General features: G+C 32.6%; 3 protein-coding genes across 16 annotated transcripts; 1 reads left to right on the top strand and 2 right to left on the bottom strand.

Moving 5' to 3' along the window:
- Positions 1-792: 792 nt before the first annotated feature.
- LOC116404111 lies at positions 793-1,251 on the bottom strand. The gene has a single exon (XM_031886345.1). It carries the CDS (start codon positions 1,249-1,251, stop codon positions 793-795), a length of 459 nt encoding a protein of 152 aa, XP_031742205.1.
- A 6,087-nt stretch (positions 1,252-7,338) lies between these two features.
- Positions 7,339-9,322, bottom strand: LOC116404446. Its single transcript, XM_031886833.1, has 3 exons — positions 8,463-9,322; positions 7,952-8,137; positions 7,339-7,844 (listed from the first exon to the last, which is right to left on the bottom strand). The coding sequence occupies exons 1-3, from the start codon at positions 8,919-8,921 to the stop codon at positions 7,566-7,568; spliced, it is 924 nt and encodes a 307-aa protein (XP_031742693.1). The 5' UTR covers positions 8,922-9,322; the 3' UTR covers positions 7,339-7,565.
- A 2,445-nt stretch (positions 9,323-11,767) lies between these two features.
- On the top strand, positions 11,768-15,303 carry LOC116401993 (callose synthase 5-like). Of its 14 annotated transcripts, XM_031880638.1 has the most exons (9): positions 11,768-12,330; positions 12,417-12,502; positions 12,680-12,732; positions 13,532-13,616; positions 13,697-13,857; positions 14,153-14,236; positions 14,309-14,366; positions 14,969-15,068; positions 15,152-15,303. In XM_031880638.1, exons 3-8 carry the CDS (start codon positions 12,719-12,721, stop codon positions 15,035-15,037), a joined length of 471 nt encoding a protein of 156 aa, XP_031736498.1. In that variant the 5' UTR covers positions 11,768-12,330; positions 12,417-12,502; positions 12,680-12,718; the 3' UTR covers positions 15,038-15,068; positions 15,152-15,303. The 14 variants fall into 14 exon arrangements, 9 of the variants coding, with proteins under 9 accessions (XP_031736498.1, XP_031736505.1, XP_031736494.1 ...); XM_031880645.1 differs by lacking the exon at positions 13,532-13,616 and having other exon boundaries at positions 11,770-12,330; XR_004214347.1 differs by having other exon boundaries at positions 12,258-12,502; positions 14,983-15,068.
- Positions 15,304-22,058: the final 6,755 nt, after the last annotated feature.

Genomic DNA, 22,058 nt, shown 5'->3' with positions numbered 1-22,058 from the left:
GGAGTTGGCTTATCCCAACAGAATGAGAAATCTCAGTTTCCTCAAGTTCCAGCCCTCGTCACTCAAGGAGTGACAGGAAAACCTTCTGCAACAGATCCCCTAATGTCCAACAACAGCAAGGTCACAATTTGCACCACAAGCTAGCCAGACTTTAGTCAACAATTTGGTTACTCTATGTTCCCACTAGTCACTAGTTATTAGTCATTACTCAAGTTATACATATCTTCTCCATTTGTTGATGCATTTCATAAACTATGATTAAAGCTTCTATTTTTAAGGGGGGGAAAAAGGAAAGAAAAACAAAATAAACCCCAGTTTCTATAACAATCAAAATATTGTTTTAATATAACAAAATAAATGAAAACTGAAGATGAAGATGAAGGAGAGAATGTCAATTAGATAGCAAAGAGAAAGGGAAACTTACAAAACCAGAGTAAGTTGAAAGGACATGCAATTCCACTAAGATAAAACCAAATACCATATAAAATGGTTGTTACACGCAAAGTAATACAAACATTGTGAAAAAAAATACAATAAGTAAATATTCTATAAAATGTTCACAGTAGGATAAATAAAAAGAGAAGGAAAGTCTTGAAGTTGCAGAAGGAAAATCTTCAAATTAGATTTGTCAGTGAGATGACTTTAGTGATCTTGCAAACAACTCAGGATACATTTTTATAATCATCTTCCACCTACATTAAAACAAGGAATCTTTTTTACATTGTGATCATGCAAACAACTCAAGCACAAACCAAGCAAGTATAAAAGTAATACTACATACCAAGACGAGGACTAATCTTGTATGCTCGACTTCTCGATGTATGAAATTGGATTGGTACATGTTGATCTATTGTGGCCTATTTCTTTACATCGAACACATTTATGCAATTTCGGTGCTTCACCGACACTTGGAATCCTCTTTTTCTTCAGTCGACCAACTCTTTTGACTACTTTCGGAGGTAAGATAGTCATATGTACATATTCTTCACTTGTCTTCCATTCCGACTGATTCCCAACTGGGTAGACGGCCTCCGAATATGCTGCCATCAAACATACATTAGTGTAATAGTTAGCACATAAGCTATAAACATTTATATTGCGATCCCGTGCAACAGCAATGGCATGTGCGCATGGTAGTTGCTCAGCTTGAAACTCCTTACAAATGCACTCTTGAGTATGAAGATTTACGACCTCCTTTTTATCTAAATCTTTAACATGGAATTGGTAACAATCAATTGGGTTGACCTTCATTATCAAAGCTCGTTCTTGTTTCTTTGGTAAACTAACTCTGCCCATTTAGTCAATATAGACGTCACTTTAATGCCTTCTTCTCGACGCTCCCAAAACCAACGTTGTAGCAAAGCTCGAACATGTTCAAGGAATGAAGCAATAGGCAAATCTCTAGGTTCTTTCAGTATAGAATTCATGGACTCTGCTATATTTGTTGTCATCATATTATATCGTCTTCCTGGACAGTGAAAACGAGACCATCGTGTTATTCCAACATCGTTTAAATATTTTCCTGAACCATTAGGAAATGCAAGAATACTTCTCCACGCTTCTGAGAACGTTGATTCACGATATGTTCTAGATGCATTGTAAAACAAAGTAGCTACAATGTCATTCTTATATTTATCATTCAAATTTTGAGTCAAATGTTGGACACAAAGTCCATGGAATGCGGAGGGAAAAACCGATGAAATACCCTTAGAAAAACATATTTTTCGATCTGTCACGAAGCCTAGATTAGGCACCTCCCCTATTGCACCTTTCAATTTCTCTAAGAACCACTGTATTGAAGCATCTGTTTCTCTGTCCACCACTCCAAAGGCAAGAGGATAAATTTGATTGTTACCATCCAAGCAAACAACAACTATCAACTGACCTCGATATTTGTTCTTAAGGAATGTTCCATCCATAACTATAATCGGTCTAATGTAGTTTAAGAATCCTCGAACACATGGACCAACAGCTATAAAAAGATATTTAAAGAAACGATCATCTTCAAGTTCCATGTGAAATATTGTACCTAGATTTGCAAGTTTGAGAGCTTCACCATATCTAAGCAATAGATTATATGACTCTTCAGGACACCCTCACACTCGTTCATACGCATTTTCTCTAGCACGCCATGCTTTTTCATAACTCATATTTATGCCATAGTCTTGCCTCATGTCTTCAATGATATCACATGATTTGTATAGACGACCGACTCCATTGAATTTTGACTTTATTAATTCTCCAACAACCCAAGATTTTGCTTACCTATGATCACGATTCAAAAACTCAAGAGAACACGAATGAACTTTGACATACTTTTTAATCTTGAATATATTTGAATCCTTCAATCTCATCACTCGCAGTCTCCAACCACACTTGTTGTCAATGCATCTAATAAAAAGAACCTTTTTTGTAGACTTTTTTACTACAAACTGAAAAAAAAATTTCATCGCCAAGACACTTAATCTCATTGGCAAATCTCTTTTGGAAAAAAATATTTGTCGTACATCAAACTCCTCACTTGTAGAGCTTTCTTTAGACCAATCACTTCTTTCTGTCTTCAACTTTCGGCTAGAAGAGCTGTAATGAACTTTAGATTTTCCTTTGCAATCTTTTGTAGGAGCATCTCTATGTTGTGGGATGTCAAATGATTCATTATTCATCTCAACTGGCTCCCATGGAAAAGTATTATCTTTCGAATCATATGACTCATATGATTCCCATATAGCCGAAGTGGTCCCTATCATGTTATCACACAAACCAACTTCAACTTCACAAACATGAACTACATTCTCATTTAATGTATTCATTGCAATTGGAGGATGAGGGTTTAAGTTATGAGCTTGGTTGCTCTCAGATACTAAATTGTAATCTTTGTTTAACATTTTTTTGCTTTGATTACTTTTAGGCTCAAATGAGACGCATAAAGGGACCTCTAGTGGATTTTCACTAAGAAGATAAAACTTCAAATCACGGTCATTGCTTAACTCAAATGGAGGAGCTTCGTGTTCCACTTTTATTTCATATATGCATCTTATCATTATGTCGAACTTTGTAGGGTCAACTTCTGCAAGGTCATATAATTATGCCTGTAAATCTTTATGTGTTATTTCTTTACTGACAACGATGCCTTTTAACATGCCTTCTTCGTATTTTCTTCGCTCATCATCCCATGTACCATCGTAACACACTAACATCCGAACATGTGACATCCTTAAACCACCTTATACTTTTTAATTGCTGCAAAAACTGATTTGAAGTTAGAATTTGACATATCACATAAAAAAAGTTTATTGACTTATTTTACGAAATTAAAAAATAGTAGCTAAACACTAAATAAAACGTGCATAGTCACATCCTAAATAAGTATATAACTAATTCAGTCTTGGACATTTAAAGTTTGACAGCTACGAAATGTTTACGATATTGCGAGATACATAAAACAATAGTTAAAAGTCACCCTAAATCAATTCATTTGAGATTAAACATTTGAATTTAAGAACCTACGAGATGTCTGCGAGATGTTTGCGAGATAAAAAAAAAAATTAATAACTTGCTAACATCCTTTGAAACAACTCTAAAACAACCCTAAATCAACTTGAAACAATTAAAAATTATATTTGATTTATACATATAAGATGCAAATATATATACATATAACACAACACGATTCGAATTAAAAAAAAATTAAAACAAACCACAGTGCGTGAGATGTTCACCGGAGTAGAGGATGAACGACACCGGAGTAAAGCAGAAAGTTGACAAATTTTTTAGAGAGGAGAAGAACTGCAAATGGGTTTTTTTTGTTTTTTTTTCTCCTTTACGTACTATACGTTGAAGAGAGGTTGGAAGAGAAGAGACAAATGTGAAGTAAAATTAAATAAGGGTATTCTGGACATTTCACTCCAAATTTGTCATAAATCTCAACTTTTTTAAAATCAATCCTAAAACTCATTTTCTACCCCATTTTTTACCTATTTTTGGCAATTTTCCAATATATATCTATGCTTTTATTAGTTATCTAGATTAATCTTTCTTTTTTTTATTTAATTCTTTTCATTCATTAAAAAATCGAATTAGACTTGATAGATTATTTTGATATGATAAATTAGTTCACTATCATCATTAATATGGGTTGCCCGGGACTCGAACCCGGAACTAGTCGGATGGAGTCGATAATTTACTTAAAAAAAAAATAAGTAAAAAAAATCCCTCCCCAAACCGTGCTTGCATTTTTCATTGCACACGGCTTTACCTATGTATACATCTAAAACACAGTTACTTCACCAGGCAAGATTCTAACTAAGAAAGTGGAATATTATGTTGATCAACTCTTACCAAATGAACATTCATATAGAGATTAATGAATTTTTTTAGTATCTCTTGAGAATTTTTAGTAAAATTCTCATTTACATGGTTTCATAACCAATTCATGATTGGCCAAATCATTCATGCAAGTAATATTCATAAATAAGAAAGTAATCGTTGGCGTTTTCCGAGAATTTTACGTAGACCTCTTTGAGATAAATAGTCTTTTTTGTGCAATTCCAAATGTGAAGTAAGTCTTCGTATCTTATTGGTGAAACTGACTACTTGAAATTCAACGGATCCTCCATTTTCTTTTTTTTCTTCTTGCGAAATAACTGAGCTGAATGAATTTTTTACCATAAAATGAAATCTCCTTAGCCTCCTTTTTTTATTTTTTTTATAAATTATTAGTGATCAGTAATAATAATGTTACTCATTTTAATTTGATATACACAATAATCTTACTTTGATTAAGAATTTCTTTTTTTTTTTTTTATAAAATTTAGCAATTCAATTTTTGAAAATTGTATTTAGATAGGTATACAAAAGTCTGGTATATTTCTGCATGCACAAAAAATATTTAGACTGCAAATTTGAATTTAAAATGAAATAAGAATATTTTCTGGATTCATTTCTAAATCGAATAGATACGTCATTGAATTAATATCGTCTATCAGAATCTAAGAGAGTGCCATATGTGTATTTCTTTGTCTTCATATACCATATATGGTACGGGCAATATAGCAAAAATGTAGCATTAACGAATTTTCAATTGTGGATACATATGGATCCTTAGCATACTAAAACGACTGCTATTATTGGTATCAAACCAATAACGATTCACACAAATATAGAATTTTTCTAATACTTGTACGCTTCTTACGGGATACAATTTTATCCTAATCAACCGACTTTATCGACAAAGATTACTTTTTTTAGGCCAAGATGTTAATAATGAGATCTCGAATCAAATTATGGGTCTTATGGTATATCTCAGTATAGAGGATGGTACCAAAGATCAGTATTTATTTATAAACTCTCCCGGTGGATCGGTAATACCCGGAGTAGGTCTTTTTGATACTATGCAATTTGTGTCACCAGATGTCCATACAATATGTATTGGATTAGCCGCTTCAATGGGATCTTTTATTCTAGTCGGAGGAGAAATTACCAAACGTCTAGCATTCCCTCACGCTCGGCGCCAATGAGTTTTTTTTTTTTAGACAAAAAACTATGCCTTCGCGATATAAAATATTAAGTAATAATAGCATGGCACTTTGAATTCGATATGAGAATTTTTTTCTTTTTTTTTTTTTCTAAACCATTAGGTTATGTATCGAAAGAGTAGTATGAGATAAAAGGCATTTCCAATTGTAGCTGATTTATTGCGAAGGCCTCTTTCAGCGTCACAAACTTTTTTGTTTTCACGACAGAAGACTCTTAACAATATTTCTGTTATGAAAGACTACGAAATATGTTCTATGTAAGACATAAAGTAGTTCCATTTAGGAACTTCTAATCGAGATATGTGAATACATTAGGTTCTACAAAAAAATTGAATTTGTGTCAATTCAAAACCCGGAAAAAGGTTTTATAAGATTCAAAAGGTCCGTTGAGCGCCTCATGGCTATGTCATAATAGATCCGAACACTTGCCCCGGATCAACTTCTAGATCATAATTGCTCTAGTGAATAACTAAATAAAAAAAAATAAAATAGATGGGAGATAGCAGAGAAAGAAACTAAGTAGAAAAATCTCTCATAGGTTCACTAATTACTTAACTATTGGCGGGTCTCTTTGTATGTGTTGTCCGGAAAGAGGAGGACTCAATGATTATTCGTTCGCCGGAACCAGAAGTCAAAATTTTGGTAGATAGGGATCCCATAAAAACTTCTTTCGAGGACTCGGCCAGACTAGAAAATTCGTTAATGCTACATTTTTGCTATATTGTCCATACCTTATATGTTATATGAAGACAAAGAAATCCACATATGGCACTCTCTATCTTTAAACTATTGTCAGCTCACCAACTCTCACCAACTCCTACCTGTATTGTGCACGTGTAAGCTTAAGGTTTAATTTAATCCTACTTTAACTTAAACTCTACATGTGGCCCATTAACCAAACTTAGAAAATTTCTTAGAAGTTTTCTTACTTCTTCTCACCAAGTCTTTCATTTGGCGTAGTATCTCAATCGCATATAATTACTTAAACGTCGAGAAGTCCTTACCACATAACCTTGTTTTCTCTCATACTACTTCAAATCACCAACCTCTTACCATGAAAACTAATCAAAATGCCTTCTCTTAAACATTTAATCAACAATTTACTTCTTAACTTAAGTACAAGTCTTACATTTAGAGACCAAAGTAGAATTTAAGTTTTCTCCTCGTAGGGCTCGAGGAAATTCAAAGTTATGTATATAATTCTAATTAATGTCAAATAGATCCATAGATTATTAAATCAATTAGACTATGATTTAAATAATTTTTTCTTATTCTTTTGTTTTTCTTTTGAAAAAAAAACTCATTATTTTCCCCATAACTCAAGTTGGATAACTCTCACGCAAAGAAAAAAAAAATCTTAAGCTTAAGCATTTCATTTATTCAGCGGTCTCTAACCTCTTTATTTTTTCTGTCTAATTACCAATTTTTACTGGGAGGACAAATGAAATAACATTCTAGTGTGGGTTGAGTGGGTTGAGGTAAGTTAATTCCAATGTAGAGTGATATTGGATGAAAACAAAAGTTAAATTTACTATTTTGTTTATGTGTTCCAAAAGAAAACTTTATGAAAAAAAACTTTAGTATTCTCTTTTATGATAATAAAAAGTAAAAACACATTCATTTTTTTTTCAATTTTTATTTGTGATTTAACTATCTTATCCACAAAAAGTATATTTAAGAAAACATCGTTAAACTGCTAGCTCCATTTTCCTTTTCAATAGGCAGTAAAGTGCTTTAATTTATAAAACAATGTTGTCTTGTTAGAAGCATAAAGAACATATCATTTCATTTTGTCAAATAATTGTACCATAATTGCGCATGCTCTATTGTTTTATGGAAAGTAGTTGTAATAAAAATAGTATGTCCATAAACTGATCCACTCATCTTTTTTTTTTTCCTTATTTATTCCATTGCTGTCAAGAAGAAAGAACTAAGTCAACAGCCTATTTTTACAACCATAGTTTGATCCCCTACAGGTAGAATCTTTCCCTTCCAATGAAAAGAAGGATGCAAGATGGAGATTCTAATGTCTCAATCATATGTACATGAATCAGCTTTAATCTTCATAGGCTTCGAGTTGCGAGAGTCAATCTCCAAAGAACACGATACACGCCTTCTATGCTTTGATCTTACTAGTTTCCCTACCACATTCCCTCTTGAATGTACTTCAAACACCAACATCATAGGAATGTTTCCATTTTTATCCAAGGCTTCAAGGGTTGCTCCAGCCCCATATAGTGGCACCTTGTTCCCTTGAAGATTCACCAATTTGATTCGATTGCTCTGTCTCGGTTGATAGTATTTCTTCAACTGCAAAGTAAGAAAAGATCTCATATATTTTCCCTTTCCTGTGGATCAGTCTCCATTTCAGTTTCTTAGTGCCTTATTTTATGGAAGTTTGTCGTTAGGAATTTTACCTGACCAGAGGCAACTGCAATCTGGGAGTACATAAGATTGATGGGGGAGGAACTGACATGAATGCCAAAGAAAGTTGCAGGATTGTGAACAGTGATCCTTAATGAACAGTTGATAGTCAGTAATTTGGTTGGAACTCCTGTTGTGTCTGATCCTTCTCCAAAATATACATTATGAACGGTCATGCTCTGTAAGAGAAAGAGGATAAAAACAATGAAACAAAAATCACTTCTCATACATTGACAACCAAATAACTTCAATCATCAAATCCTTAACTGAGAAGTTATGGTGCAGCAGCCAAAACCATAGTTAGACAAAAGAAGAATGAAAATAGAAATATATATGAAGTTGTTAAAGATAGTATCAATTCTTCACAAAGATCCTACACGCCAGAGAAGTCTTAAAATATTCACAACTATAGGCAAATATTATTCTAATCAACTACAACAAAACAAATCAATATTCTAATAATTTTATATAGTTTCAGAGTATATATAGAGTTAGAAACACAACCTTGAGTTTGATCTCTGCTTTGAAAGGTCGGCTAGCACCCCAAATGATCAAACAGAACAACAAGAAGATAAAAACAAAAGCAAGCAAAATCATCAGAATCTGGCATCTTCTAGTTAACCCTTTATCTCCATTTAGATCATCATAGTCCCCCTCTTCTTCAATCACATTACACTCTGGCCACCCTTTATCGTTGCGTTTCCGGCTACCTTTCCGGCCAAGAGAGGATCGAAACGTACCGGAAAACCGACTCGCCGACGAGGAGCGAGAGTGGCGAGTATAAGATGGATGAGAAGGGCTTTCCATGGGGCTGTTGAAGGCAGGAGTGGCATGGGTGGAAGATTTGTCGCCATCGTGAGAATCTCTCGAAGGGCTTTGCACATAGTAGAGTGGCCGCTTCGGTGACCTAGGCGAGGATGGAGCTAAACTCGTCACATCCGAATCGGATTTGGCGTGCATCATCTTTCAAAAGGAGTAACGAAAGATGGGTGGGTCGCAATGGAAATTCGAGGGTTGAACAAGAAATTCAGAAGTTAAAGAGATGAAAACCCCAGATGAGTTTCGCTAAGAAACAATGGAAAATACAAACTGAATTACTTAAAATTGGGAATTGGAGGAGAAAAACCAGAGAGATTGTGAAGAAGAACTTTCCCTTCTGTGGGAGTGAGAAAGAGAAGGGAAGAAGAAATGTGAATGGGGATAGTGGGAGTAAAGACGCAGTGATGAGCCATCAGTCACCACTGAGAAAGGGCCAGGGAGGGGGATTCGGGTTCAGTGGAGAAAGCTGCGAGTGTAAATTCGGAGCTCAGGCTCGGGATCCGAAGGTAGAGGCTTGGATATGAGTGTCGGTAGCTGCAAGTATCCCGTTTCTAGTTCCCGTAGCTCCGTTACGCTTGACGGGGTTCTAACTTCCAACCGTAAGGAAAACGACGTTAGTATATTTGTTTTCTTAGGAGAAAACGTTAATAAATTAGTGTGGCTTTATTATCATTATAGCTTTTCTCCGGTTTTTAGTAGCCGTTTTCTGTCGGCATTGATATGAATTTCTTTTCTCAAATTTAGTTTTTGATGTGTTTCCAAAAATATAACCAACCTCTACAATATTTACATTCTACTGCTATTTTGTAAACAAAAAAAATTCAATAAGTCCATAATAAAAAATATAAAATATGTTTCAGCCAACACTCGATTGATCGATCACACATGTACGTGTAATTCTTTTTCTAAACAATCTTGATATCTGATCGTGTAAAAAATATTACACAATCAACGATCATAATACGTGATAGTGTAGAAAATGATACACAATTATGTAGATAGTATCAACACAATCGTGTAGCTTTTTTAATGATGAAAAAAATGCTTCAAATCTAAATGACTGCTACGATCATATTGACTATGGTAAGCGATCGTTTAGATCATATCCACATAATTGTGTAGTTATTTAGAAAAATGACTTCAAATCTAAATGATTGTAGTAATCATCCTAAACGATCATGTTAACTATGGTAAGTGATTGTTTAGATCATATCTACGCGATCGTGTAGTTCTTTTTTAACGATGGAAAAATGGTTTCAAATCTAAACGATTGTATTGGCATGTAATGCTAAACGATCTTGTTGATCATGTTGACTAGATAAGTGATCATTTAGATCATATCAAAGTGATATTTAAGCAATCTTGATATTCTGGAAGAGTGGTGAAAGAAAGAAAGAGATGATCAAAAAATAAAGAAAAATAATATGAATTTAGTAGAAGAAAGAAAAATTGGAAGAGTGGCTGAAGAAATCTGAAAAAAGAAGATGAATAAATAATATGAACTTACAAAAACAAAATTATGTTTCATCCCATGTCCAAGAAAACAATCTAAACTTAAATTCTAAACGTATGTTTATGAACCTTTCTTTACAACCAAAACATATAGCAACTTTCAAACATAACTCTTAATCGAACTTACAAAAACAAAACTTAACTCACGAACTTTTCTCTACAAAAACCAAAACAATGACAACCAAAACCTACATTTTACATTTTAGAAAATATACACATAAGTCCCCACCTATATTTCATCCCACATCCAAGAAAATAAATCTACAAAAGATAACTCAATTGTTACCCTAACAACAAGATAACAACAAACTCAAACCAAAATAAAACCAAAAGGAAGTATCCTTTTTACTGTGCCTAAAAACCAAAACATGAAATGAGTACATAACTTATAAGACTCCCTTTTGTCTTGTTAAAACCTTTGTCCAACTTAGCAAAATATATATATATGACTAAAAATTTCAGTATTAAGAAAACATAGGGTGCTTCCATAGTTTCAATGTTCACCTTTGACCCTCTAGAAATCCTCCATTGTTGTAGCAAGACGAAACCTAGCAAAATTGACAAGTTCCATACTCTTAAGAGGCAATGAGTAATCTTATGAAGACCTAAGTGATACCGAAGTAGCATATTTTTAATACCCATAAAAAAACATCTATAAACATACTCACACTTGTACAATAATCATAAATAACAATTTCTTCTAAGAATGTACAAAGAAGATGGAAATGAAAAACAAAGCATCGAAGAGAAAATGTTGTTCACCATTACCATTGTTTTCCCTTTTATGCAAAAAAGAAAGTCATTCTCACACTCTAATCTATGAGTTCAATCGTTAACCCATAAGATCAAGATCCTAAGTTCATGTTTTAGAGTACTTTAAGTTATGGTTGAAACTATGGGATCAAGCTATGAATTCAATCTTTAACCCATAAGATCAAGAGCCTCCTGTTTTATTTCCTCATAAATCTCAAACAAAATCAAGAGTGAAGCTTAAAGAAAATGATTTCAAACAGTAACTTGATGATGATGATACTGATCAACAGCAACATATCCATTTTTTCTTACCTTGTGATTTTAAGATATGATTTGGTGTAGTTGTGTAAATGACTGATAATTTGTGGGGATTTTCACTTAATACATTTAGGATTTTCGTTAGGTTTTATCTTGTTGTACTGTGGACGGAGGAAGAACATAAGCTTTCCTTGTGGGATTACAACAAGATTTCTTGATTGATGGGATTTTGGAATCATGCAGAAAAGTTGAAGTATTCTCTTATTTATTTCTTGAAATCTTCTAGAAAAGAACATCATCAATCAATTCTATCTTGAAACTTAAACAAGATTTTTTTTTGGTGAGATTATGAGAAAATATGATATTAGTTTGTGCTTGTAAGGTGTTTGACAATATGTGTCTGAAGCTTTAAAAGTTTTTTTCTTTTTCTTTTGCATTGTGCGAGTGTGTTCTATGATCTGATTGTTACACACGTTGAAGCCTATTTTTAACTTAGTATATTAGACTTGTTGTAATGAAGTTTAGTTTGGCAATTGGCAATTCACCATTTAGAAAATTGTTTGATTTGTTTTTATTGTGCTAGTTGCTGTCATTTTGCAGTTTGCACAAGTATTTGTAGCTAAGTCATGTCAATTCATCTATATGGTGCATAATGGTTTTTTAGTGTACACTTTCCACCCCTCTTTCCTCCTTTTGGATAGAAGTTGCTCAAAATGTTCCATCTCGTGAATTAATTGTTTCCCTGTTTTCATAGGCAGGAAGCGTGGATGTTCAATTATATATACGTTTGTTTAGGAGCTATTTTTGATACCCTGAAATCATTTGATTCATAGACCTATTATCTTTTATGCTATGAGTTGGTCTAAATGTATATTTTGTTGTCTCCATTAGACTGAGGATCCACTATCTTTTCATTGTAGATAATATATGGGTCCTCGAAAATGTTCTGCTTCAGTTTTCCTGATAATTTATGTTCCAGACTTATGATGGAATGATTATTGGAGAACATTCTAGGGAATCAGATCTAGATGTAAGTTGAGAACTTTATGTTTAGACTTTGGATCGAAGTTGTAATTTCTACTTGATTTACATGGTAAGCAATTTTCTTTTTTCTAGGTTAATCTTGTAAGAACTAAAGAAAACTTACCAATATCCGTTCTGCTTGCAAAGATGAAAACGTGAAGCTATCTCCACCTCGACTTGTATGTTATTTCTACATTGAGTTCCAATTGTATATATTTTAGTGTTATTGTGAATCCAGTATCCAAGATGTAGAATTCAGTTCTAGAATGTCAGGGCACGAGTAGGCTGAAAAGCTTTATTATCTTTTCCTAAGTATAATTACTCACACTAACATCTAATTCTAAACTTAAATGCAGATATGAGTCTTGAAGAAGCGATAGGATACGTTGCATCTGATGAACTTATTAAGGTAGTTTATGATTTATTCATTCAAATTGTCTTTCCCAAGGTCAATATAGCCCCTTTATGTTCTCTAAAGATGTTGCAATTAATTCACGAGATTGCATTTGGGTAAATTTATGCTTTATTAAGGTAGTTTATGTTTTATTCATTCAGCAATGGAGTTGGTGCCATGTTTATGCAATCCAAAGGGACTTGATTTACATGATGTCTAAGGAATTAGCCTTTTAGTTGAAAAATGTAGTCTCATATTTTCCGGACTATACTTAAGTCCTCTTCTCCTAAGTTATTGTCTGCTTTGTCAGACATCTTTCTAAAGTCTACAAAAGATGATGGTTATTTGCAGGCATGCCTCTATTGGTTGAAAAATGAAAACTTGTGCTTTTGTGATAGGTTGACTTTGTTATTAGTTAGGTTACTTCAGTTGTTGGTTCATAAGCATATTGTGGTAGTTACTGCTAGTTGTCTTGTGTATGTTTGCACTTCATCCATTTCTTTTAATGACTTTTGCTTCTTCTATGTTTTGGATTTCTTTTGTTTCTTATGGGCTAGGGTATTTTGTATATTCTATATATTCCAATACTAGTTCTGTTTGAACTATTTGCAGCCCACAATTGGTGAAATTTCTTCAATATCAGATAAAAGTATCTTGTCAAATCTCTTAGGGAAAACAATAAAGTTAGAAACGGAGGATTAGGAGACACGACCATAGAGTTTATTAGAACTCTTGCCTAAAAATTAGAAATTTTCATTCCAAGCATCCTTCTAATTATAATTTTAAAACTAAACTGAATTTTCAAATGAAACAGGGAGATGGATCTCTTGCTAGTTCCTTATTCCTCAGATCCCAGCCTAAAAATAATCCAAATGCCTCCCTTTTTACTAGCCAGCAAGGTCAATATAGCCCATTTATGTTTTCTTTTAATTTTTAGGCATACTTATAGCAACTGTTAACAATTTTTCTACTGCTACAGATTCCAATAGCATTGGATATGGCTGTTGAATTTCGATCCAGAGATTCTGACCTATGGAAGCACATTTATGCAGATGAGTACATGAAATGTGAAGTGATAGAGTGTTGTGAATCTTTAAAAAATGTCCTGAATGTTCTGGCAGTTGGAGAAAATGAGAAAAGGTTACGAGCTACATTCCTACTTATTGAACCAAACATCATCAAATAATCATAGTTCTTTCGTTTTTGTCAGTTGCAGTTTTTTTTTTTTTTTTTTTGTCGACTTTGACACTTGAACAAGTTTTTTTTTTTTTTTTATGAGGATATATTAAGAATCTTGCTTTTAAGGCTTCCTCTTTTCTCTCTCGCTTTATTTAAATGATAGTAAATGGTTCAAATTAGTTTATTACAACAATGATTTGTATGTAGTTTCATTTATAATGTCAATATATCAAAATTCTTGATTAATTGATTGCAGTTCAAAGAAAGTGTTAAACAATTTGCTCAAGATAACATTGCTCCCCATGCCACAAAAATTGATCAACCCAACTCTTTTCCAAATGTCAGTTGGAAGTCCTTCTCTATATGTTTAATGAGTTGCTATATGATTTGACTAAAATGTATTGTATTGTAGGATGTTAACTTATGGAAGCTCATTCGGGACTTCGATCTCCATGGAATTAGAACATCAGGTACATGTCAATGGTCCCTTCTTAGTTAATGTCGTTCATATTATAGGATTAAGAGTAATAGATACCTTTTTTTTTTTTTTTTTTTATCATGGATAGTATGCTTGTACTGGTTGGCTATTGCTACTTGTGTAAATTGTCATGGGTGTTATGTCTGTACTTATTGCTATTGCTAAATTGCTACTTGTGTAAATTGTCATGGATTTTATGTCGTACTCATTGGTAGAGCATTTTTTGGATAAGAAACTAGGAGACCTTTATTTTTGTTAAGCCATAAATGATACAAGTTGTTCTAGTTTCATTTTCCTAGTACCTTAATATTTCTTGGCTTCGTTAACTGAAGTGGATTACACATGAAAACTGTCTTATTTATGATATTTGTAGATTGAAAGTGTTTGACTCCTTAAGATGGAAATTTTTCAGTTCTTGTCGGATAACGTTTCTTCCAACCTTATTGACAGTGAACTACTAATGGATTCTTAAGTTTCATTCATCTCGATTATTACTTATGATTACTTATTCAATAATTTCCTTGTAGATTACTTATTTATATCCAGGTAAATTTTCTAAAGAGCAATGATACAAGAGTTGTAATTTATAAAAAGTTTCAATATTGTAGACCAAGTGGATGTTACGGTGATGCTGTTATTCTACATTTGTGCTCTGCTATGTAGTTGTTTCTCTTATCGACGCATGTAGTGATAGGTAATGCTCAATGTTGAAAGTTTCTATAAGAGTTGTACTCTCTTGTCCTATGATGGATGCTTATATTCATGTTGTCTTTGTAGATTCAACTGGAGTCGACAACTTCATAAGTTTACTTTCAAAGAACATTTTCAGAGACGAACATTCTCGGTTGGTCGTTTATGCTTCTGCAGAAAATCTTGTTAGATGTATTCTAATGCTATTTAAAATATTTTTTGATTAAGGGTTGGGATTCTGTACTTGTAAATTGTTGACACTTGATTGGAAATGTACGAATATTATAAATTGTATTATATCGTATATATATTAAAGTGTTGGCTACTTTTTTCTATATGGGTGTCAATATTATAAATTCAAAATTGTCATTCTCAGCTACATTATTGTCATTCAAATGGTTCGTGTAATGGTGGAGTGGCAAGGAGAACAGGAAAAAACTGTAGTAAATTGAGAAATTTGCAACAAATGACGTAATAAATGAATTTGTGACAGTTATTAATTGTTGTCAATCCGAAAACGATGACAGTTGTTTAATAAAATAAATTGTCACGATTGCCCTATATGTGACAGGAAAAAAATGTCGTCAATAGTAAAACAATGACATTTTTATACAAAAAAACTGTCACGATTAACATATTCATGACAATTAAAAAATGTCACAATAAATGAATTTGCGACATTATTTAACCGTCGTTAATACACAAATGATGATAGTTATTTGTTGTCATAAAATAAAATATGACAATTATTTGATGTCGTTGAATTCTGATTAACGACATTTATTTCATGTCATAAAATAACTTATTGCGACAATTTTTAAAAATTGTCATCGAAGGACTTTCCATGACTCCCGCTTCTATGACTGAAAATAACTGTCATGAATTTCGTTTACGACAATAAATAACTGTCGTCGTAGACCACTTTTCTACTAGTGTTAGATCCATTCTTTGTGCTCTGATAAATGTTAGTCATAAATTTTATGCACATTAGAGGTCTGATTGCTTGAATGATCTGATCAATTTAAACAGCCACCAATGCACATGTAAGATGCTCAACTACTTGAAGATTCTATGCTCACACACAATCGTTTCTCCAAGGTCACAAAACATTAACCCGTAGACCCTTTGTAGCCAATATTATTGAGTAGAATCATTGATATTTAACATATGTTGAACTAATCTTCCCTGTCAAACATCCTTCGAAGTGGAGAAGACCACCAAAATACATGGATTGTGTTATACTATCATAAAAAGTAACTACCATCGTTGGTAAACCGCGTGTTAATAGCATTCCTTCTACTAGAGAACATGTGCAAATCCAAAAGTGCACTTGGTGCGGTAATACAAAATGCAACAACAAAACATGCACAAAGTTCATGTCAACCAACATAAATAACGATCTACGACGGTAAAGGTAAACAACCTAAATGTGATACCCTTCTTTTTATTTTTCCACATTTTTTAGTATTTTAATTTAATTCAACTTACGTAATTCCAAACAGATCCTTGTAAATTTAATTTTTTTTTACAACTTAAATACTATGAATTGCAATCAAAATCGGGTTTAATCCTTCATATCGGGCTAGGGATAGTTTTAATTCACCTGGAAGTGATTATAATCACGATCATTATAGGAATACATAAAGAAAATGATTTAAAATTTTGGTCGGGTTTTCATGATTGAATGGGGCTACCTATGAGCATACCTATGAGCACAAGGGGGAATGTGGAGGGATTTCAAAATTGTTCACAGGAATGGTGCTCAGGATAGGGCACCTTCATGGGGGTGGATTGGTACTCATGAGCTCGATAGGTTTGTACTTTTAAAAAAACCAATGAGACAGTACACGCAAAAGCTCATAATTCTTATTTATGAACAATGGAAGATTATAAGATTGAAATGCTCTTACAGATGACTAATTTCTAGTGAACTTTGAAAGAAGCTTTTCTTTCAAATCTTCCAGAAGAACTTCAATTTAATGGGGGGTTAGACTATTAACTGCAGCAATAGAGGGCAGTTTCGGAAACTATTTGCAAAAAACAAGTAGACTAAGAATTATTTGCAAAATTATTTGTTTTATTCAATTTAATGTTTGAAACTCTCAAAATTCAGTCTGGCATCATAGTGAATGCGACTAACATTGTAAATTCCATTTTAAATCATCAACCGGAAGAGATTAGAAATAAATAAGAAAAAAATATAAAAAAGATAGAACAATATAGAAACTCGAGATAATCAATGAAGTATATTGAATAAATTATGTGTGAGCCTGAATTGATTATTAGAGAATGAAAATAATTTCAAAATCCTAACTATTTCAAACAAACTTTTGGTAAACAAAAAGTTAACACATCCCTAGTTAATAAGTTCACTACTACAAAAACAGGCTCTCTTGACGTTTGCAGTTTTCATTTCTTGACGTTTTTTTCGAAAAACGTCAAGAAAGATTTCATTTTTAATAAAAAAACGTCAAGAAATTTTCTGAAACATCGTTCTTGACGTTTATTAAACGTCAAGTAAAATAAATTTTCTCTTGACATTTTTAAAACATCAAGAAATATCTATTAATTTTTTGACGTTCTTAAAACGTCAAGAAGCGTATGAATTCGACATGCTTGACGTTTCTTAAACGTCAAGAATTTAAAATTTTACTCGATGTTTTAAAAACGTCAAGAAATTTATAAAAAAATCCTTGACGTTTTGAAAAATGTCAAGAAATTTATAAAAAAAATCATTGACGTTTTTAAAAACGTCAAGAATTTAATCGTAAAACGACGTCGTTCCATTTAAGTTCATTTTCTCTTTTCTAAAACCTAATTTGTCGTGCGTTCGAAGGGAAGCTTCTCCAGAATCTCAAGCTTTTGCATTCGTCGTTCGTCGTTCTCCCCTTTCACCATTCTCAAGCTTTCACCGTTCATCGTTCTCCCTTCGTTCATTAACCGTTTAGTTCATCGTTCATCGTTCACCGTTCACCATTCGAAACTCGTAATCACCTTCTCTGTTCAAAAACGCGTAACACATTCACCTCTGTTCGAAAACGCGTGAATACATTCACCGGAAAACCTCCATTTGTCTCCAAATCCTGTGTAAAAGGGAAGCTCCTGTTATTGCTTACACTGAGAAAGTATTGAATTTTAATTTTCGGCTCTAACATTTTTCCTAATCTACTTCTTTCTTCTTCTTTTCAATTTTACTTACTTGTAATCGAACTGTGTTACGGATAATCGAAGAAGGGAGTCTTCAATTGAGAAAGTACGAATTTTATCTTTACCCTCTCAGATCTAGTTTCACACGCATTTTATATCTTGTTGTCTTATGTGTTTCTTTTGCTTTCAATTTGATTATCACTTGTTTTTCTATCTTACCTGTTGAAGGAAATTGAAGTCTGAGACGTTACCCTTGTGTACATTCTTTAGATGTTAACGAATATTGGTTTAGTAATTGTTTATTTATAATGCAAATTGCTCTAGTATTCAATTAATGGGTACCAGAGGAAATCCTGATGGAACCATCCTGGCTTAGTTAAGTTTACTTTTTCCTTGAAGTACAAGTTTGAGCCTTTAATTTATGGAGAGGAACCTCCCTGCCTATCTTCTGAGCTAATAGGATCAGTCTTTATCTTTGAAAATGATACCACATTAGAAACGACATTTGGGCCTGTTGTGTTAATTACTCCAAGCATGAAACTTGTACTTGTACTTTTCTGATTTTTTTATTTTCTGAGTCATTCTTTGTATGAGTTTGACATTATTTTGCCTTTCCACAGTGTTCAATTTGTTGTAGTTTGTTGAAGATTAGGTGTTTTTAAGTTTGTCCTTCCACTTTAATTATCAATAGTGACAATAACTTTATTTCTCATTAGATTTACAATGATGGATAAATCTTGGATGCACAAGAGTAGATTGTCTAAAGATTATGAGTTGGGTGTGGAAAACTTCTTCAAATATGGATTTTCTAATACAACTAGCTCCTATATTCGTTGTCCTTGTTTGAAATGTGGGAATTGTTAATCTAGTATTTCATTTAGTGTTGATTCTTATATGCATGTACACAATATTTAAACTATTTGTTCAATCTTATCATGTCGAAACAGAGCAATAGCCATGTTTCAGTCACAAAAGAAACATTAAAAAAAGTAGAAAACAAACTTTATGACGAACAGTAAAGGCAAGTATCAACTTTTAAAGTCATTATATTTTTGTAGACTACTAGCAATTAGGATTACTTTATTATTCAAATTTGTTGCTTTTATTTAGTGTCCACTACAAGTCGGGAGTACTGAGTGTGGATACTACGTGATGAGGTATATGAGAGAAATTGTGATTAGGGGAAGCATTGTCATATCCGATGCGGTATGTTATATGTCAAACTATTGGTTTTGTGAGTTAGTTGGTTTATTTGTATAGTCAGTTAATTCATTTAATTTATTTTGCATGTTTATAGATTGATACACGAAGATCATACTCACAGGCAGAACTAGACGAGGTGCGAGTTGAGTTAGCTGACTTTTTGGGTTCTTACATATGATTATGACCAATATTTTGTGATTCTAAAGTAGAAAATTTTTTTGTTGTGTCGCTTCTTTATGATATGAAACTTTATGTAATAGAAACTTTAGCCGATAATTCTTTTGAATTGTTCATATGGAGGAAGGGGGAGGGGGATTCATTCGTATACTTTTGATTATTGTTATAGCTAGCATGTTTTGTGACTTTCTAAGTTGATTTGGATTCATGGCAATGTAATGGAATATGAAATCTAATGTAAAGTCTATTTCATTAGGTATATGTAAAGTCTTGGAATTGAATATATATGGTGAATGGTTTTATTTATATATGTTTGAGATTTGAAACTGTATTTGATGAATATCAAATATCTATGAAACTATTGCTGGACAATTACAGGCAATCAGAATATATTTCTTTCAATTACAGCATAATTCAATTACAATTTTTTTAAAAAAAAAAATTAAAAAATGCTTGACGGTTTTAAAATGTCATGAACAATTGCATTTTTTACGGTTTACAAATGTCAAGAACAATTACATTCTTGACAGTTTTAAAATGTCATGAACATTAAAATTCTTGACGGGTTTAAAATGTCATAAACCAGTTCATTCTTGACGGCTTTAAAATGTCATAAACAATACCAGTCTTGACGGTTCTAAAACGTCATGAACATAAGTATATTTGACGTTTATAAAACGTCAACGTTCACTATTCTTGACGTTTAATCAACCGTCAAGAACTTTGTCTTTCTTGACACTGGCTTCAACGACGTTTTTAAAACTGTCAAGAGAGCCGTCTCTTGACAGTTTAAAAACGTCAAGAGAGCCTGTTTTTGTAGTAGTGGTTATTTTAGTTTTGTTTTGCGTAATTATAGTTAATTCCTTTAAATAAGTTTGAAGGGTATCTTAAACACTTTTTTTTTCTATTGGAAGTGTTTATATAAAAATAATTTTTTAAATAGTCCATCTAAAAGGGGACCAAAACTGATTAGAGAAAAAAATTCAAATCTAATAACTATTGTTTAATTTCAAGAATAATGCTCTTTTTAGACTATTGTTGAAGATAGGATATCTAGAAAAGATAATAAGAAATGAGGTTGAGATTGAAACTATTATAAAAAATAAGGTAGTTTTTGCGTTGAAAGAATTCATGTACTCGATACACGACTTCCTTTAATTCAGTCATAGCCTACATGGCTGAAGACTAGGTCAAATGGTGTGACTGGATTAAAGGAAGTCATGTACCAGTACACAACTTTCTAAAAAAATTATTCTCAAAATTAGCCTATTGTTTGAAGTCTAAATGATAGTTATTTGAACTTTGGACTCAAAGAGAAAAAATGCAAGAGGAAACACCATACTTAAACTACATTGGACAAGAAGTTTCTAATCTGACATGGTTTTGGTGCAAATAAGAATGCAATTTGGTATAATTCTACATTCAAAATTGAAGTTCATATGAATTAAAATTTGCAATTACGAACTAAGCATGATCTTGATCTTTGTATACAACATCCTTGCCATGTCGTCGTCATCTACGTCGAATACATCTTCGATCCATGTCTGCAACATTGAGTCATCTTGTCTGCTAAATAATATGTTCTATTTTTCCAAAGTTTGACCACACATTGAACTCAAATCTTGTAAGTCGTGTTCCACCAAGTAATTATGTACATCTTGAACAAAATTATTCTAAAAAACTACAAATAATATAATTAAGTAACGTGCATGTTATAAAATTTTAAAATAAATCATACAATAATAGTAAGCACCATTGCATGAGATAAATAGTTTTGTAATTGACTTGTACTAGAAAAATAGTCATATGATACAGCTGGTTCATGTGTTGCTTTTCCTTGTGCACAACGACCATGATGTGTATGCCGCATTGTGTTATAATCCTCATAAATCTTACGTCAATCTTGATTGTGTTTATCTCTTAAATCAATTTAATTGGTATAGTGTCGGATCTGTAAAGCACAATGATGGTGTGATTTGCAAAATACCAAATTGTTGCAACACACACAATCTGGTAAATGCCACTCCACGATATGGAAGCATTTTAGAGGGCCCAAGTAAGTTCGTACTTCTTCACCAGTATGACATCAATCAAGTACCAATGTCATAATATCATGTATGTATGATGTCTAATTGATCTGTTAAAAAACAAATGACATAAGTAGACACAAAAAATAAGTAGTATTCATTCGTATAACACTTTACTACTTGAGTGTGCATCACTCGGTCAAAAATAAGCAGTATTCATTCGGTATGTTAACAACATATTTGTTGATTGTTCCAATGCAGGTAGGACACCACTCCATCTAATGTGTGACAAAAAATAATAACAATAAGTGCAAATATCTAAATACTAGATATTATAAAAAAAATTAAAAATAAAATAATACTTGGAACTCAGTTATCGAGCAACTGGAGCCTGTAATACAACTTGTGGTTCTACAATAGAAAATCTACCATATACCCAT

The sequence above is a fragment of the Cucumis sativus genome, chromosome 1, assembly GCF_000004075.3.
Source record: "Cucumis sativus cultivar 9930 chromosome 1, Cucumber_9930_V3, whole genome shotgun sequence".
NCBI lineage: Eukaryota > Viridiplantae > Streptophyta > Magnoliopsida > Cucurbitales > Cucurbitaceae > Cucumis > Cucumis sativus.
The sequence above is the reverse complement of the archived record's forward strand: the minus strand, read 5'-3'. Positions and strand labels throughout refer to the sequence as shown.

Excerpts from the sequence above, each read along its gene's own strand:
- LOC116404446 (XM_031886833.1), bottom strand. The coding sequence starts at position 8,921 with ATGATGCACGCCAAATCCGATTCGGATGTGACGAGTTTAGCTCCATCC. Across the intron at positions 8,138-8,462 it reads AAGCAGAGATCAAACTCAAG|AGCATGACCGTTCATAATGT; the intron begins GTTGTGTTTCTA and ends TTTCTCTTACAG. Across the intron at positions 7,845-7,951 it reads TTGCAGTTGCCTCTGGTCAG|TTGAAGAAATACTATCAACC; the intron begins GTAAAATTCCTA and ends CTTACTTTGCAG.
- LOC116401993 (XM_031880638.1), top strand. Across the intron at positions 13,858-14,152 it reads GTTGGAGAAAATGAGAAAAG|TTCAAAGAAAGTGTTAAACA; the intron begins GTTACGAGCTAC and ends AATTGATTGCAG. Across the intron at positions 14,237-14,308 it reads AACCCAACTCTTTTCCAAAT|GATGTTAACTTATGGAAGCT; the intron begins GTCAGTTGGAAG and ends ATTGTATTGTAG.
- LOC116404111 (XM_031886345.1), bottom strand. The coding sequence starts at position 1,251 with ATGAAGGTCAACCCAATTGATTGTTACCAATTCCATGTTAAAGATTTA.